The sequence below is a fragment of the Macaca mulatta genome, chromosome 5 (genome assembly GCF_049350105.2).
Source record: "Macaca mulatta isolate MMU2019108-1 chromosome 5, T2T-MMU8v2.0, whole genome shotgun sequence".
NCBI classification, from domain to species: Eukaryota; Metazoa; Chordata; class Mammalia; order Primates; family Cercopithecidae; genus Macaca; species Macaca mulatta.
In genome coordinates this window covers 162,351,236-162,368,317 of record NC_133410.1, presented here as the reverse complement: position 1 = coordinate 162,368,317, position 17,082 = coordinate 162,351,236, and the positions used below count along the sequence as shown (strand labels likewise).

General features: G+C 43.0%; 1 protein-coding gene across 2 annotated transcripts in view; it reads left to right on the top strand.

The window, feature by feature from the left end:
* Nucleotides 1-11,826: 11,826 nt before the first annotated feature.
* RNF175 (ring finger protein 175) overlaps nucleotides 11,827-17,082 on the top strand; it is a 49,842-nt gene continuing 44,586 nt past the window's right edge. The window contains exon 1 of one of the 2 annotated variants that reach the window (XM_001088194.5): nucleotides 11,827-12,264. In XM_001088194.5, the coding sequence (XP_001088194.1) occupies nucleotides 12,199-12,264 (66 nt within the window). In that variant the 5' untranslated portion in view covers nucleotides 11,827-12,198. The remainder of the gene's footprint in view (nucleotides 12,265-17,082) is intronic. The other variant, XM_078002381.1, reaches the window with a different exon arrangement.

Here is a 17,082-nt window from a genome sequence, read left to right as displayed (position 1 = left end):
ACTGTAGACCAATATTCCTTATGAACATAGACGCAAATATCCTTAACAATGAAGCTGTATATTAAAAGAATTATACAACATGATCAAGTGGCATTCATCCCAGGAATGCCAGGTTGATTTATCATATAAAGAACAATCAATATAAGACACTATATTCATGGAATAAGAGAGAAAAATCACATGACTATATCAACGGATGCTGAAAAGCACTTGAAAAAATCCAACATCTTTTCAGATAATAACACTTAGTAAACTAGCAATAAAAAGGAGCTTCCTCAACCTGATAAAACCATCTACATAAATCTCATATTTAACATCATACTTAATAGTGAATGACTGAATACTTTCCCTTTATGATCAGGAAAAAACAAGTATGGTACTCTCTCACCACTCTTATTCAATATAGTACTAGAAGTTCTAGGCAACACAATATGGAAAAAAGAGAAAACCAAAAAATGAAAGAAAGAAGCAGAAGAGAGGAAAGACAGAGAGCCTGAGAATCCAGATTGGAAAGGAAGAAGTAAAAACAACTACTTCTATTCACAGAAAACATGATTTACATATAAAAAATTCTAAAGAAGACACTGAAAAACTACTACAACTAATAGGAATTCAGCAAGTTTACAGGATACATAATCAATATGCAAAAATCAAATATATTTCTATAGCAATGAACAATACAAAAATAAAATTAAGAAAACAACTATTTAGCATTAAAAACAATAAAATAATTAGGAATAAGTTTAACAAATGAAAAGTGTAAACTTGTAAACTGAAAACTACAAAACATAATTGAAATAAATTTTAAAATTAAATAAATAGAAAAGCATCCCACATTCCTGAATTGGAAGACTTAGTATTAATACAGTGATATTCCCAGATTGGTCTATAGATTCAATACAATCTTATCAATATTCTAGCTGCCTTTTTGGCAGAAACTGACAAACTGATTCTAAAATTCTTATGAAAATGCAAGGCACCAGGAATAGCGAAGACAATCTTGCAAAAGAAGAACAAATTTGGTGGGGTGGAGGGAAGAATCAGGAAAGTTGGATGACTCACACTTTCCTTTTTTAAAACTTAATACAAAGCCACGACAATCAACACACTGTGGTACTGACATAAGGATGGGCATATAAACTAATAAAATTGAATTCCAAAAGAAACCATTATATTATGATCAATTGATTTTTCACAAGGGTGCCAAGACAGTAATTCAATGGGGGAAAGAATAGTCTTTACAACAAATGGTACCAGGACAATTGGATAGCCACATGCTAAAAAAGAAAGAAAAGAAAGAAAATCAAGAAAAGGAAGGAAGGAAGGAAGGAAACTAAATGAACTTGGACTCCCTACCTCACACCAAATATAGAAATTGATTCAAACTCAATCAAAGACCTAAATCTAAGAACTAAAATTATAAACTCTTAGAAGAAACATAGGAATAATTTTTCATGACCCCGGATTAGGCAGCGGTTTTTTAGATATGACACCAAAAAAAAAAATGGGTAAATTTAAAATTTTCATGTTTCGAAAGTTTTATCAAATAAATGAAAGGACAACCCAAAGAATGAGAAAAAAAATTTGCAAAGCATATATCTAACAAAAGACTGGCACATAGAATATATAAAGAACACTTAAAATTCAACAATAAAATAACTAATAACTCAAATTAAAAATGGACAAAGGAACTGAATAGACTCTTCTCCAGAGATATTCAAATGGTCAACCTGGGCAACACAGTAAGATCTTGTCTCTATAAAAAACTAAAAACTTAGCCAGGTATGGTAGCATGTGCCTGCAGTCCTAGATACTGGGGAGGCTGAGGCGAGAGAATCACTGTCACACCCTGCATTCCAGCCTGAGCAACAAAGTGAGACCTCGTCTCAAAAAAAAAAAAAAAAAGACATTCAAATGGACAATAATGACACAAAAAGATGCTTAGTATTATTAGTCTCTAGGAAAGTATTTAATACAAATCAAAGCCACAAAGAGATATTACTTTATACCCACCAGAATGGCTAGAGGCAAAAAGTCAGATCATAACTGTTGGTGAGAATGTGAAGTAATCAGAACCCACATACATTGCTACTGGGGTTGTAAAACGATGCAGCTACAACTGGAAAACAGTTTACCAGTTCTTCAAAATCTTAAACATAGAGTTATCATATGAACCAACAACTGCACTTGTAGACATATACTCAAGAGAATTAAAAACATATATTCATAAAACATTTGTATATGTATTTTCATAGCATCATTATTCATAATAACCAAAAAGTCTATCAAATGATGAGTGGATAGAATGTAAATGTCTTTGTAATGAACTATTATTCAATTATAAAAAGGAATGAAGTACTGATACATACTAAAACATGGATGAACCTTGAAATAATTATGCTATGAAGCCAAGCACAAAGGCTTCTTGTATGATGCTATTTATATATATTTATTACAAACCATAGAGACAGAAAGTAGACTCGTGGTTGCCAGGGGATAGAAGGGGGAAATAGGGAGTGACAGCTATTTCTTTTTGGGGTGATAAAAATGTTCTGGAATTAGATAGTGGTGATAGTCATTTTGTGAATATACTTAAAAAACACAGAATCATAAACTTTTTTAAAAAGGATGAATCATAAAGTATATAAATGATACCTTAAGCCTGTTTTGTTTGTTTGTTTGTTTGTTTGTTTTTTAAGGCAGATGTTCCAAGATCACAGAGTTAGGGTATATTATAATTAAGACTTGAGGCCAAATGTGTTTGATCCTAAACGCCACTGTCTTAACTACCAACTATATTCCTGTACCTCCTTCCTTTCTCACATTATAGACGTCCTAGGAAATGTTATTCACTCCTGGAAAGTTTGCCACTGTCGAAAACTAAATCTTTATCTCTAACCTTTCTTCTGACTTCAGTTTGTCTCCTAACTGTGGACAACTATGTCTGTGTAGCCTAGAGGTGTCTCAAAACGAATACACATTAAACCAAACTTAACTTCACTTACCACCTTTTCTTCCTTTTCTGAACAGTCTTATTGGTAGTTAATCCCTTATTGGCTGGTGTCCTTTCCATTGCTCATGCCATTCAGAAAGCAAAGATAATTACCCAACCCTAAGTTCAGTAAATGATCAAGTTTTTCTTGCTTAGGTTACCAGTTCTGACCATGTTATTTGGCGATTCTTCACGCAAACAACATATTACCAAGAGACTTTTTCAATTTCACTTCACTGCTAATAATGCCTTAAGTATATACTTACAGTACAGACAAATTAACCAAGGGGTAAAAATAGAGACCCTCTCTCCAAAACAGTCCAGAGAGCAAGGCAGGGCTCTGATTCAAGTCTTGTAGTGAGTGTGTGGGCCCAGATAATGCCCTTCTCCCACATTTATCACAGGCTAAAGTCACTACCAAAACCATGGCCATTTTCAAGGGTATCTGTAAGATCATCAGGAAAATCTTACACTAGTAAAGCCTAACTATTCCTTAGATTACCTACTAACCATCACATCCAGGATGGTTTCTAAAATTTTCCTTCTTTCAAAGCCCCATAGAACGTTTTTACTACAAAAATTAAGCATATTAATCAATTTTATATCAACATATTTAATTTTAAAAATACTCAAATTTAGGCCGGGGCAGTGGCTCACACCTGTAATCCCAGCACTTTGGGAGGCCAAGGTGGGTGGATCACCCGAGGTCAGGAGTTCGAGACCAGCCTGGCCAACATGGTGAAACTTGATCTGTACTAAAAAGGGCGTGTTGGCAGGTGCCTTTAATCCCACGTACTCGGGAGGCTGAGGCTTCAGAATTGCTTGAACCTGGAAGGAGGAGGTTGCAGTGAGCAGAGATCATGCCACAGCACTCCAGCCTGGGTGACAGTATGAGATTCCATCTCAAAAAAAAAAAAAAGAAAAGAAAAGAAAAAAGAAAAATACTCATACTTAGATAACATGCCTAGCACAAAATTTTTGTTTATAACCACTTAGTAACTTGGAATATTTGAAATCCTTTCCACAGAAAAGGCAAAATCAACTACAAAAAAAACCCAAAACACAGATATTCTATTTCTGATACTCCCAAATAATGTAAATGTGTTTTATTTTCCTGTGTGCACTATTCTAGCTATTCTGCAAAGTGCTAGGATTACTGCATTTATAGGATAAATTTAAAAACCAACTGTATTGCCAACACTCACTTGTGCCACATATTGTCAGCAGTTACATGGCTAAATACCAAAATGTATGTTCACTCAATACAAGGCTAAGAGAACAGGTGGAATGGAGCAGACCAGGCCTTACCATTCGCACTGCTTGCCTTCTCCCACCCATATCTTGGCACCTCTAAGTGATGGCAAAAGCATATCCCATTTTGAGTAATAAATTATACAATAAGAAGTAGTAGATGCTTATAAGAATATATCATAAAATATGAGTATTATAAGATATACTCAACTATAAAAGTATAAACTCATTATAAAATAAGGAGTATACACTCTGCACTGCATGGAAATACGTTAAGAGCACATTTTTTAAAAAATTGTATAGGTTTTTGGGGAACAGGTGGTATTTGGTTTACATGAGTAAATTCTTCAGTGGTGATTTGTGAAATTATGGTGCACCCATCACCCAAGCAGAGTATACTCTGAACCCAATTTGTATCTTTTTATCCCTCAACCCCTTCCCACCCTCTCCTCCTGAGTCCCCAAAGTCCATTGTATCATTCTTATGCCTTTTCATCCTCATAGCTTAGTTCCCACTTATGAGTGAGGACATATGATGTTTTGTTTTCCATTCCTGAGTTACTTCACTTAGAATAATAGTCTCCAATCCCATCTAGGTTGCTGCTAGTGCCATTGATTCATTCGTTTTTATGGCTGAGTAGTATTCCATCGTGTATGTATATAACACAGTTTCTTTATTCACTCATTGACTGACGGGCATTTGGGCTAGTTCCATATTTTTCCAATTGCGAATTGAAAAGCACATTTTATATCTCTTTTCTTAAAGTCTGTATCCTGCGCCAAGTTCTCAATGGGCCTGTAATGGATAAATAAGGAAAGGCTGTGGCCACACTGACAATGACACCCTCTCCTTCCTGGAGGAACCTCTGCAGGTGATGAGCTAACGAAAACCACCTGTCCTCACTCTCCCTGCATAAGCCAGTGAGCGGCCTGGGGGCAGGATCGCCCATTTGATTTGGCTCCAGGCCAGGTATTTACAAGCTGTAGTGGTGCAATGAAAGAAGATTGAAAGAGGGTCTCTGTTCTCCATGCGTTTGCAGTGGGTAGCTGACATACTTACAAGCATCTTTAAAACAAAGCAGTCTGGAGTAGAGGGAGATGCAAAAAGTTGGGAGCAAAAGGCTGAGAGATGTATTGCCACTGGGTTCTGAGAAAGCCCGGGGAGGGAACAGGAGAGGGGTGGGACTTTGGCAGATTTAAATGAGGAAATGAAAGGGCTTCACAAGCAGAGGGGATGGCCCAGAAGTCCTTATTCATCTTTATTTGTAAAATGAGGATTATTATAATAACCTACCTGGTACCGAGTGTAAGGTTCTAATCATGAGTTGTCCTGGTTCTTGGTGCGTTGAACAAAGAATTGAACAGCACCCGCGAGCAAGCAATGAAAGCCTAGATTTACTGAAGCAGAAGGCAATAAGACCGACAGCACACTTCACAGAACGCAACCAGAGCCACAAGTGGCTCAACAGCCCGGGTAGCAAAGTCTTCTGGGGTTTCAGTACCCTCTAGAGGTCTCTCATTGGTTACACCATACGTAAATGAAGGGCTAGCTCACCGCCAATCAGAGGCCAAAGTGAATTGGGCTGCAGCCAATCCACGAAGGTATGATTGGCACCCTATGCAAATGAAAGTCCTAGAATGGCCCACTCATAGGCCAGAGTGCAGGTTTGGCCCGTGGCCAATCAGACGCTGGCATGGACTGGTGCCTTATGCAAATAAAGGTCCTAGAATGGACCGACAGTAGGCCAGAGTGCAGGTTCTTCCTTTTAATTTAGTTCCAGGAAGTTTGCGTGAATTGGCCTTAGGTTCCCTGCCTTCAGACCCCATTCTCCCGCCTCAATAGTGCTGTTTTAGGATTAAATATATGTAAAGCACCTGACACTATTCAGGAGTATAAAATGTTTTAGCTATTGTCATGGGTAGAAAGCAGAGTAAGAGTTCAGGCCAGAAGGAGGGCAAAAAATAACTGTGTGCTCTTGGTGCTTCTATAACTGATTGTTTCAAGCCCCTAGGGAAGACAAATATCTAAAATCAAGAAAAAATAAGAATATTAGTACTTTTCTTTCACCAGAATGCGACTTTTTGGGACAGAGGTGCATGTCATCTTGCACCTCTGGCAATTAATCTGAAGTATAGGAATTATGAGGGCAAGTCCTTGGTCCTAACTAGAAATGAAAACAAAAACACAGGACACGGTATCAGGACAGGATTTCCTGAGGGCACCTCCAGTGAAGCAATGGGCCTCCCCACACAACCTAGGGGTTAGGCCACTGGAACAGCAGTGGTTGCTGCTACGCATTCTTAGATAAAGCAATTCATCTCTTTTGACTTAAATGTCTTCATCTGTGAACTGTGGATGGTGATACCTATCACTGGGAGTCCTTTTGAGGATTAAATAATATCAGACATATATCGCACTTAGCCAGTGCCTTGGCACACTGTTGGTGTTTGATAAATATTAACTCTTTTTATAGGTAGGACAGTGGAGACTCGCTTGCCTGGGACGGGCTGTTTGGCTTCTTAGTAAAGAAGAAACTTCTTAGAGGAGGCACTGGGGAAAGGAAGACAAGGAGAGGGGAGGAGAAGGAGCCCCATCAAGGATTTAAATGTGGTTTTCCCTCCTGCTGAGAGGGCCCCTGCACTCAATAAACTGGAATGACCCTAGCTGAACTTCCAGGCTTGAAAGTATAGTTGTTTTTTAAAAGGAGTTCTTCTTTTTCAAGATCAATTGTTCAACAGAACTGAAAAGCTTGCCCTCGGAAGAGGCTCAATCCTAAAACCTGCAGGATAAACCATTAAAAGAAAGAATGTGCCATTACTCAATAGGGAGCAGGGAGCACCATGCATACACTGTCTGAATGCTGCGACTCTGCTGCCTCTTCTATTCGAAATTAACCAGAAATCCGAGAACCTGAAAGCTGAGTCCTAGCTAACATTATTTAAATGAACCGGCTGTTACACAAACCTTAAACCACATGTCATTTGGTTGCGGGGCTGCCATGGGCCAAGAGACATTAATACTGATGGTTCCCAGCTCACAAATGAATTGTGTTCCAAACGTGCACTTGGAAGCCTGTGGTTTGAAAGGCAGAATGCACTTTTCCATAGAAGCAATGTTATAAATGGCAATTAGGGCTACAAGCCAGCTCACAAAAAGCCATGTAACCATGATATATCTAAACACCATACATTTTAGCCCAAAAGAGTGGAAATCAATAGTGTTACAATACTAATAATTAAAGGATGAGATTAAAAAGTCTTTCATTTGTTTGGAGTACTAGTGCTTAGGCAAAAACAGATTTAACTAAAGGAAGATGAAAACTCTATCCAGTTAGGCAGAGGGGCCAAGGAAAACTGGGACTGTAAGTCAGGAACCCTGACAGTTGGTAATCAGACCAACTTGCAGGATTTCTGCCAACTCTAAGGAGCTAGTGTCTGCATGTGAAGACCAACCTAGCACCCAGAAAGGAGTTTGGGGCGGGGGTGGAATGGAGGGTTAGGATGACTGAAAAGAAGTTAGCCTGGTCATTCCTATGCAGCTATTTCATCAGTCAAAATGGGACCTGGCTTCAGCATCCCTTCCCTCTTGGGTGATTATTCCTATTTATAACAAATCCAACCCTGGCCCCAAGAATCACTGGAGTCCAGAAAGTTTGGTGTCTTTTTCATACTGATTTCTGAGATCAGACAAGCTCTTGGATATTCACACAGACTGGATGGATTTTCACCTCCCAGCCCTGCCCCCATGTAGAGGAACCTCTCGCTTGCTATCCCCTTCACAGAAGATAAGTTTTGCCAGTTGCCTGGAGTCTCCCTCTGCCATCGTACTCCACAAATGACCAGCACTGCACCTGGCTGGAGACATTCTGAATCATTTAATCCAGCTTAAAGCTAAGGATCAAATACACATTTTATTTGGCAATATGAAAAAGACATGAGATATCTGTATATGGTATATGAAATATGAAAAAGACAAGAAAAGAGGAAAGGAGTAAATTGAAAAAGGAAGTTACTTGAAAAAGGTCATTTGCAAAGCAATACAATGGAATTCTGCAAGATCTAACCATTAGGTGGCACCATGGGCCCAAGGTAGTTTGGTGGCCCCAAGAAAGTGGAGGAGAAAGGGGGAAAATTGATGAGTGGTCTGTGGGTAGGAAGGCTGAACGGAGCCACAGCAGAACAAGTAACCAAACATATACAAGCATTGCTGTGAAGTGTGGACTCTGAATTAATCCACATATTCATAAATTCAATCATTAATTCCCTTAAAATTATTTTTAAAGTCTCATAAATTTTATTTATACAAATTGATTTATATCCCTTGCCCATTTATATTGATCTATGCTTTTTAAAAATTAAATTCTAGCAGTTCTACTTGTTCTGAGTACTAGTCCTTTGTCAATGAGATATATACAAATACATTCTGGTTCATGGCTTGCCTCTTTTTTAATGGCAAGTTTCTGTTGTACAGAAAATTTTCATTTTAATATAGGCTAACATTTTTTTCTTTGAAATTTGTTCTTTGTGAGTCTTGTTTAATGTATCTTTTCTTATCTTGAGACCATAAAAACATTCTTTTAGATCATCTTAAACTTTTGCTTTCTAACCACCAGTTTTGTGTTGGTATGATATAATTTTTTTTTCTTATGGATAAACCGATTACTAAATAATCAATTTTTTTCTGCTGATTTGCCACTCCTCTCATAAAACTAGTTTTTCATAAATGTATGTGCCCATTCTGTTCCTTGAGTCTGTTGATTCCTGCACCAAATATCACAATCAACTGGCTAGTGATTCTTGACCCCACCTTGTTTCTCAAACACATTTACCACATTAGCTAATTTCTTCCATTGCATCATTACAACCACCTCAGGACTCTGGATTGCAGGACATGAAGGAGGATGAACAGACTACAGCTAAAATGCTGAAGAGATTAGTGTTAAGCAGCAGAACACAGTTCATCTATTCCAGGACAGAAGACAGAGTCAGCCGCCAACCATTTGATTTGGAAAACAAAATTTCAAATTAATTAACCTTGGTTCAGTGAACTATGCCAGAAAGCATTGCCTAACTTACTGGGAAATTAGATCTTCGTTCTGAATATCTGCAATTTGATCATAGAAGAAACCAGGTATAAGAGGAGGATAGATTAGAGCAAAGCCATCATTACTGACGGGGGAGAAATGCACTTTTTGAGTTTTATTCTGATATGATTGCTGAGCTGAAGACAGAAGGAAGAGCTGGAGACAGAAGGAACGTACATGGGTTTCCAGTGAAGTATGTGGGTCTTTTTGGTGCCAATCAATCAGGAGAGAGAGTTTCAAATCAGGGACCTAAGACTTATATAACAATAACAGGTCAGAATTTTATAGAAAGGGAACATCCATCTCCATATGGACTATTTTCACTTCATTATTTTGCTGCCTTGGGAGAATCTAGATGAATGTGAGGATATCCTGGGCTGGAGAGAAAAAAAATGGCTCTTGCCACATGAACACAGGCCACAAGATGGGTAGAGATGTAACATGTCCAAATGAACCCACTATTTTTGTGTCCCCAAATCTGCTGCTCTTTCAATATTCCCATTCTCAGTAATGGCAGTGCTGTCTGCCCAAATGCTACACTGCCCAAGCCACATGCCTGGGCACCATGCTTGGAGATGAATCAAGTACAGTAGATTCTATTACCTAGTTCTCCCATCCCCAAACACATCTCTCCATCTCCCTCCACTCCACCCCTGCACATACTCACTCTCACCATCAAGGACACTGTCATCCTGAGAGCTGAAACTACAGCAATAGCTTTCTGGCTGATCCCTCTGTCTTGAGTCATAGTCATAGCCCTCTTCCCCACTCTTGAAGCCAAAAGGCAAGTCTGGTAATGTCATTTTCTTGCTTAAAACTCAGTAATGGCTTCTCATTCTCCTGAGGCTACAGTCTAAACTGTTTAATATTATTTATGTGGATCTGGTGGATTCAGCCCTTGCTGACCTTCACAGCTACTTCCTTGAGAGATTAAGAACCCAGACCATGAAGTCAGTTTTCTGTGGGTTCAAATTCCCACTGCCCCACCTATTAGCTTCAAAATTTGAACAAACTTCTGGACCTCTCTGTGCTTCCGTGTTCTCCTGTGTAAAAAGGGGACAGTCACAATGCCCACCTCACAGGGTTGTCACGAAGACTGAATGAGCTAACACAGGTAGAGTGCTCAGGTCGGCACCTGGCACACGGTATGCATTCTATCAGTGTTAACCATGATTTCTATTTCTCCAATTCATTATGCCTTCTCCAGCCTCTGGGCTCTCACATCCCCTATTCTCTCCATCTCAGACACTCTTTCCAACACATTCTCATCATGCTACAAGGTAGTCTTCAGATGTAGGCAACAGCCCCAGCGGCACCTGAAAACTTGTTCAAAAGACAAATGCTCAGGCCCCACCCTAGACCTACTATATTAGAAACTCTAGGGCTCAACTCCAGCAATCTGAAGGTTTTTGTTTTGTTTTGATTTTTGATAGAGTCTCGCTCTGTTGTCCAGGCGGGAGTGCAGTGGTTCCATCACAGCTCAGGCAGCCTGAACCTCCCGGGCTCCAGCGATCCTCCAGCCTCAACCTCCTGAGTAGCTGGGACTACAGGACTACAAGTGTAGCACGCCCAGCTCACTTCTGTATATTTTATAGAGATGGGGTTTCACCATGTTGCCTAGGCTAGTCTCAGACTCCCGGGTTCAAGCAATCCGCCCGCCCTGTCTTCCCAAAGTGCTGGGATTAAAGGCATCAGCCACTGTGCTTGGCCAGCACTCTGAGTTTTAACAAACTCAGCAGTCCTCCATGGGATTCTGATGCCCAGTTAAGGCTGGAAAACCAAGGCATCATCCGTGATAATTGTACTTAGATGCTTATTTTTCTCTATCCCCTGTTAGGCTCTACGTTCCACAGTGGCAGAGAAATGTCCATCTTAGTCCGTTTATCTCCTTTGTAGGTGTTGACAAATAGGAGCCATCACACACTGGAATGGAGTAAGCCATATTTCATAGGACACAAGATCTAATTCCGTGCTCCTCTTTTCTGTTTCCCCAAATCAACACAGAGGTATTTCTAAAGTCTTGCCTAAAAGTCCCAGCTTGTTCTCAACCTTGAAGCCAGGCTTAGGCTCAAGCTGTAAAGGGGGAGGGGAAACCCTGGGGGTAGAGGGGCAAAGGCAAGATGCTTGCGTCCCAGGGGCCCTGCATGACCTGGAGCAGCACAGGGGCCAAGAGGGTCTGCGCTCTCCCTAAACTGGAGTTTCTCTCCGGCACCATCTTTGGTGGAAGCACAGATAACTGAGGAAAGTCTGTATCTGCACAGCCATCCGAACTCCTGCCTCCTAACAAACACCTCTGAGGAAGAGAGCTGAGGAATCAATCTCTCTCTCTCTCTCTCTCCCCCCCTCCCTCCCCCTCCCTCCTCCCCTCCCCCCTAGGCCCCCTCACAGTCCTCCCCATTCTTCCCCTCCTCCCCAGCCCCCCCCTCCACCCTCCCCAGCGCCATTTCTCACTCCACTCCTCTACTCCCCTCGCTCCCTACCCACTTCTGACCCCTCCTCCAGTCCTGCCGCCGGGTAACAAAACCGCTGGTTCCCGCCACACGCACCCGGTAGGCTCAGGACGCCTTACTGGCGGCGATGGCTGGCTGAATAGCTTCCCAACAGAGAGGCCTGAGGTCCTGAAGGAGCCGGGGGTGCTGGCGACCTCGAGGCCGCTGCTGGGGAGGAGGCTGGCCAACGTACAGGGGGCGGAGGCGGGGCGCGCCGGGAGGCACCCATCTCCCGCCCCGCACAGCCCAGGCGGGGCCGCCGCTCCGCCGCAGATCCGGCTCTCACCCTCGGCTCCCGCGGCCCCGCGGCGCCTACTTCTGCGGACTCTGCGGGACCCTCCCCCGCAGGCGCTGTGCGCTGGAGAAGGCACAGGCGCGCAGGCATGGCCGCGGGGGCGGCCGCGCGGAAGGCAGAGTCGGTGCTGGAGGCGCCCCCGCAGCAGGAGCAGGTACCGGCGCCGGGGATGCGGGCGTGGGGGACGCCAGGCCGGGGTCCCGGGGCTCACGCTGGTGCCAGGCAGGCTGCACAGACTGGTCTCCAAGACCCCGGGCCCCACCGGGGAGAATCAGCCCTGGAAGGACGTGGGGATGGACAGATGACCTTCTGGAAGATGCCACCGCGAGGGGTGCCAGTCCCTCCTCCACTCCCTCCCTCCCACTTCTGTGCGGTCCCCGCTACCTTCCTTTCTTCCTTCTGATCCTCTTCCTTCGCTCCATCCCTCTCCTCGCATCCTTGCACTTTCTCTTCCAGGCTCACCCCTTACAATTCTGCCCTCCTTAGTGACCGCCAGTGCCCTCCTCCCTCCTCGGCAGAAGCCCCCAGGGCCCAGAGTCAAGGTCATAAGCACCTAGGGAGGGGAAGGGGTGTGCTCCAGGCTCTTGGGTAGACCTTTCTGGTTCTCAAACTCGAGTGTCTTCAGAATCACTCGGAGGACCTGTTACCACGCAGACTGCTGGTCTGTGTCCAGGATTTCGGATTCAAGATGTGTACCCTGATCGTCAGCTTGTCTTGCCTGGTGCTCAACCTAGCCCATTTCTGCTCCTGCTGGCCTCAGTTGCAAACCCAATCTTAATTTATTCTTTATTCATAGGACAATTCTTCTTAGGCTGCATCCAGGTACCAGGAGAGTTTGGGGGTGGCAGAGGGTAGGTCTTACCTGGAGGAACCCAAATCCCATCCGTAAAATGAGGACAAAAATAACTCTTAAGGGCAAAAATAACTCTTAAACAACAACAAAAATCACTCATAGAGCGGGTAGGAAGAGATTAGTGTCCCAAAATAGGTTCAGGCAAAGAGCTGTAAGATTTCTGAGAAGGGCTTGCTCCTGACTGCCCTTCTTCTCCTCCAACCCGTGAGGGTGTGGCATTCGAGCTGGGTTTTGGGGAATGAACAGGATCTGACCTCATGGGCCAGAGAATTCTAGATAGAGGGAACAGCAGTACCAAATGGCTTGGAGATTATTTTTAATGTTGGGATGGATGGCCATGGGAAAAGGCAGAGAGAGGGGACTGTCCACTCTGACTGGCAGAAACCTAGGGGTCAGGAATGCTTATAGCAAAAAATAAGGGTGGGCTAGGCTGTGGAGGGACTTGTATACCACAAAATGGGGAAACTTATCATGAAACTCCATGACTTTCTTGCTGGTTTCAAACCCAGATCATCGAAAGGGAGGTTCTGAATTGATGAATGCATGCCAGGAGGGCCAGCGGATCTAGTACTGGTGGCTTTGCTGCTGATCTTTGCTCTTCCTTAAGGCTGGCATCACTGCCTAGTCTGCTGCCCTCAGGAGGTATGGCCTCTCTGTTGAGGCTGCCCTAGGAGGGACTCACAGCTTTTCCCTTAATCCCTATGGCAAGACAGTGTAGTCCAGGGCCCAGCAGCCAAGGCATTACCTGGGAGCCTGTTAAAAATGCAGAGTCTCAGTTCTCACGCCAGACCCACTGAATCAAAATCTGCATTTTAGCCAGACCCCAGGGTGATTCATCTGCACATCAAAGTTCAAGAAGTGCTGGTTTCTTGACTTTACTAGAGCTGGGGATAAGAAAGGGAAAATAGAGATAGTTACTGGCCAGCCTATTATCTGATAGCTTCCCTTTAGTTTGAACCTCACACTATTTTATTTTCCTTCACCACGCTTATTACTACCCGAAGTACATCTATGTGTGTATTTGATTGTCTAAGAACCTCCTTCAGCATGAAAGCTCCAGCAGACAAGCCAGGTGGTCTGCCTCGCTTGCTCCTGTATTTCCAGGATCTAGAACAGTCTCAGCAAATGGCAGGGCCTCAATAAATATGGAATGAATAAATGAACAGTAACATACAACCTTAGGATGTGAGACCCTAACTCCATCGTACCTTACTGGACAAACACCATCTCCCTATTCCCATCTTCCACCTCCCCAGCTACAACCCCCGGGGTCTTTTGAGCCTGCAACTGGTTAGGTATGTTTGAAACTCCTTAAATTTGAAGTGTGAGAGAGCAGAGAGCATGGGTTTAGGAGTTCCCTCTTCTGTTTGTGTAAGGCTGGCTTTCCAGGCTCGGATCTCTCCTGAGAGCTAAGAGGACCCACCACTTCTCCAAAACTGCTCTCTGCTTTGGGGTAGGCCACACACAGCCCCTCCTCTGCATCCACAGGCATGCAGCCTTGCCGTGTGACATGAATTCCTTACCAATGAATACAGCCCTCTAAACCTAACATTCCTACCTGGCACTCACATGTGGCCCAGGGGCATCACTAGTTTCTGAATTCATTGTTCTGGCTTTGCCACTTGGGTTAGAAAGATTTTTCTAACAGGTGGATTTTGTGAGGGAAGAGTTGAAAGTGGGGAAATCAGTTTGGAGGCAGCAGTTCAGGTGACAGATGATGAGAGCCAATTCCAGGCGTGGGGTGGCAGTCTCCAAACACATGGAGTGTGCCATGTGCCAGACATGGGGATTCAGTGTGGGGATGAGGCCAGCCCTGGCCCCCTACAGATTCAGGTAAGTAAATAAGTCATCAACAATGCAGACTGGTAATAATGTTCAAGGTGAGTAGATATCCTGGGAGGGGCCTCACTGAAAGGGTGTCCTGGAGTAAGTGGGATCCAAGGATGAGCAGAAATGAGGCAACCCAGCATGGAGGCTGGGAGTGGACGGAGAGCATTCAGGGACAGAAAAGCTCTGCTTGGCTGGAGCAGAGGGTGTGTGCAGGGGCAGTGGAGAGAAGGGAGGCTGAAATGGGATACAGGGCCTTGTAAGCCATGTTGGATTTCAGGCAGAAAGACAACAGGATCAGTCTCCCTTTAATGGGAGCACTCTTACTGTCTGAAGAGGGAAGAGAGTGAAGGCAAGGGCCTCAGAGGAGGGGAACACCCTGCATGCTGGCCTCCATCTCATCCTCCCCTAGCCACCCTAGCTAAGGAGTGACAGCCCTTGCCCCCTGTTGGTTATTCTCTATCACACATTCTATTTTCTTCATAGAATTTACTTCATTAGGCAGTTGTTTTGTTTGCTTGTTTATTGTGCATCATTTCCTCTAGAACACAAGGTCCTATTCATGAGAACAGGTACTTTGTCTTTCTCACCCTTGAATGCCAGCTCTTAACCCAGTGGCTGGCACACGGGAGGCACCACTCCATATTTGCTGAATGAATGACAAAATGAATGGCATAGAAGCCATAGGGGAGGAGAGACGGGGGCACGTTTGTGAGGCATTTATAGGCAGGGTCAACAGGAGAGTAGTGGGTTGGAGGTACAGAGTTGGTTAGGGGCAGGGATGATGCCCCAGGCTTTTCTGCTTTGAGCAATTGGATAGATAGAACAGGATGCGGTTAACCGAGAAGGGGTGGGGGGGACACGAAGTGGGAACAGCTTGGGGGCAAACAATTATATTCATTTTAGGGCAGGTTAATTCACATATCTGAGAGAGAGATTCCCAAGTGGGGCTATGTAGGAGGCATTCAGAAACATCTGGAGCTCACACAGATTTAGCTAGCCAAAAGAAAGATATAAGAGATCGATACAAATACAATGCTGGAACAGGAAAAAAGGACATGGCAACTGATCAGACAAGGAAAGGAATAAAAGAGAGGACAGAGGCAAGCTTACTCTTGTATTGTTCTTTTTAGTGACATATGTTCATGTAGAATACACTTAATGTAAAGAAGTATAAAAAAGAAAGTAAATGCCCAGGATGTATCACCACCCATGGAACATTCCTGTTAATGTCTTGGGAGCCATTCTTCTGGGCTTTTTTAATTCCACATGTCTCTTTATGTAACTTTATATTTACATAAATAGGTTCAGATTATACACAACTATTTTGAAGCATGCTTTTTCTGTTAACAATATGTCATGAAAATATTTATATGTCAGTAAATATGAATCTGTGTTATCATTTTATAGCTTACAGATTGTTTTATGTAGATATACAAAAATATGGGTCTTTTTCATCCATCGGGCTGGGTACTAGGTGGGTATTTCATTTTTAAAACAGGTATCTTTCAGTCCTTGGAAATTTTCTTGTATAATTGCTTTTAAACTTCCTGCCATCTGTTATCTTCTTCTCTGGTTCTAGAACTCTTTTTTTTTTTTTGGACATGAGGAGATTTCCTGGCCCAATTCTCTGATATTCTTATATTTTCTCTTCTGTTTTCCACCTCTTTGATTATTTCTGAGTTCTTCAATTTATCTTCAATTCTTCATTTGATTTTTTATTTCTGTCTTCCTATTTTTAATTTCTAAGAGCTTTCGGTTGTTTTTCTATATTCTTTAAAGCACAGTGTTCTTGTCATCATGGGTGCAGAACTCTTTCCTGTCTCAAACGTCTTGTGATGTTTGATTGTCCACTTGTATCTAAGGTGAGACAGTACAGCACTGTTAAGTTATTGCTACCAGGGAAAGCTTGTTGACAGGCAGTCTTCAGTGGAGGGTGACCTGGCTGGGCCTTTTCATAGAGAGAACAAGGACTGTCCATATCTATAGGTCTGTTCTCTTGGCTTAGATTGATTCATTCTGTGTGTAAGGGGCATGTCTGGCTACCAGCTAAGTGGGCAAGCCCATGTCTAACATGCCTAAGCCAAGAGCACAAATGGAGGGCCTCATGCCACATGTCTAAGTTTTATCAACTGATCTGCTCTCACAGCCCTGCCTGCAGGTCCACCTGTGGCCCGTGTAGCCACATTCTCCCTACCTGCACTGCTGGCTGCAGGCTTGAGTGGTAGCAGGGATCTGCTGGGACAGGGAAGATGGAAGTTTCAATGTACCTGTACTAGTTTCCTAGGGCTG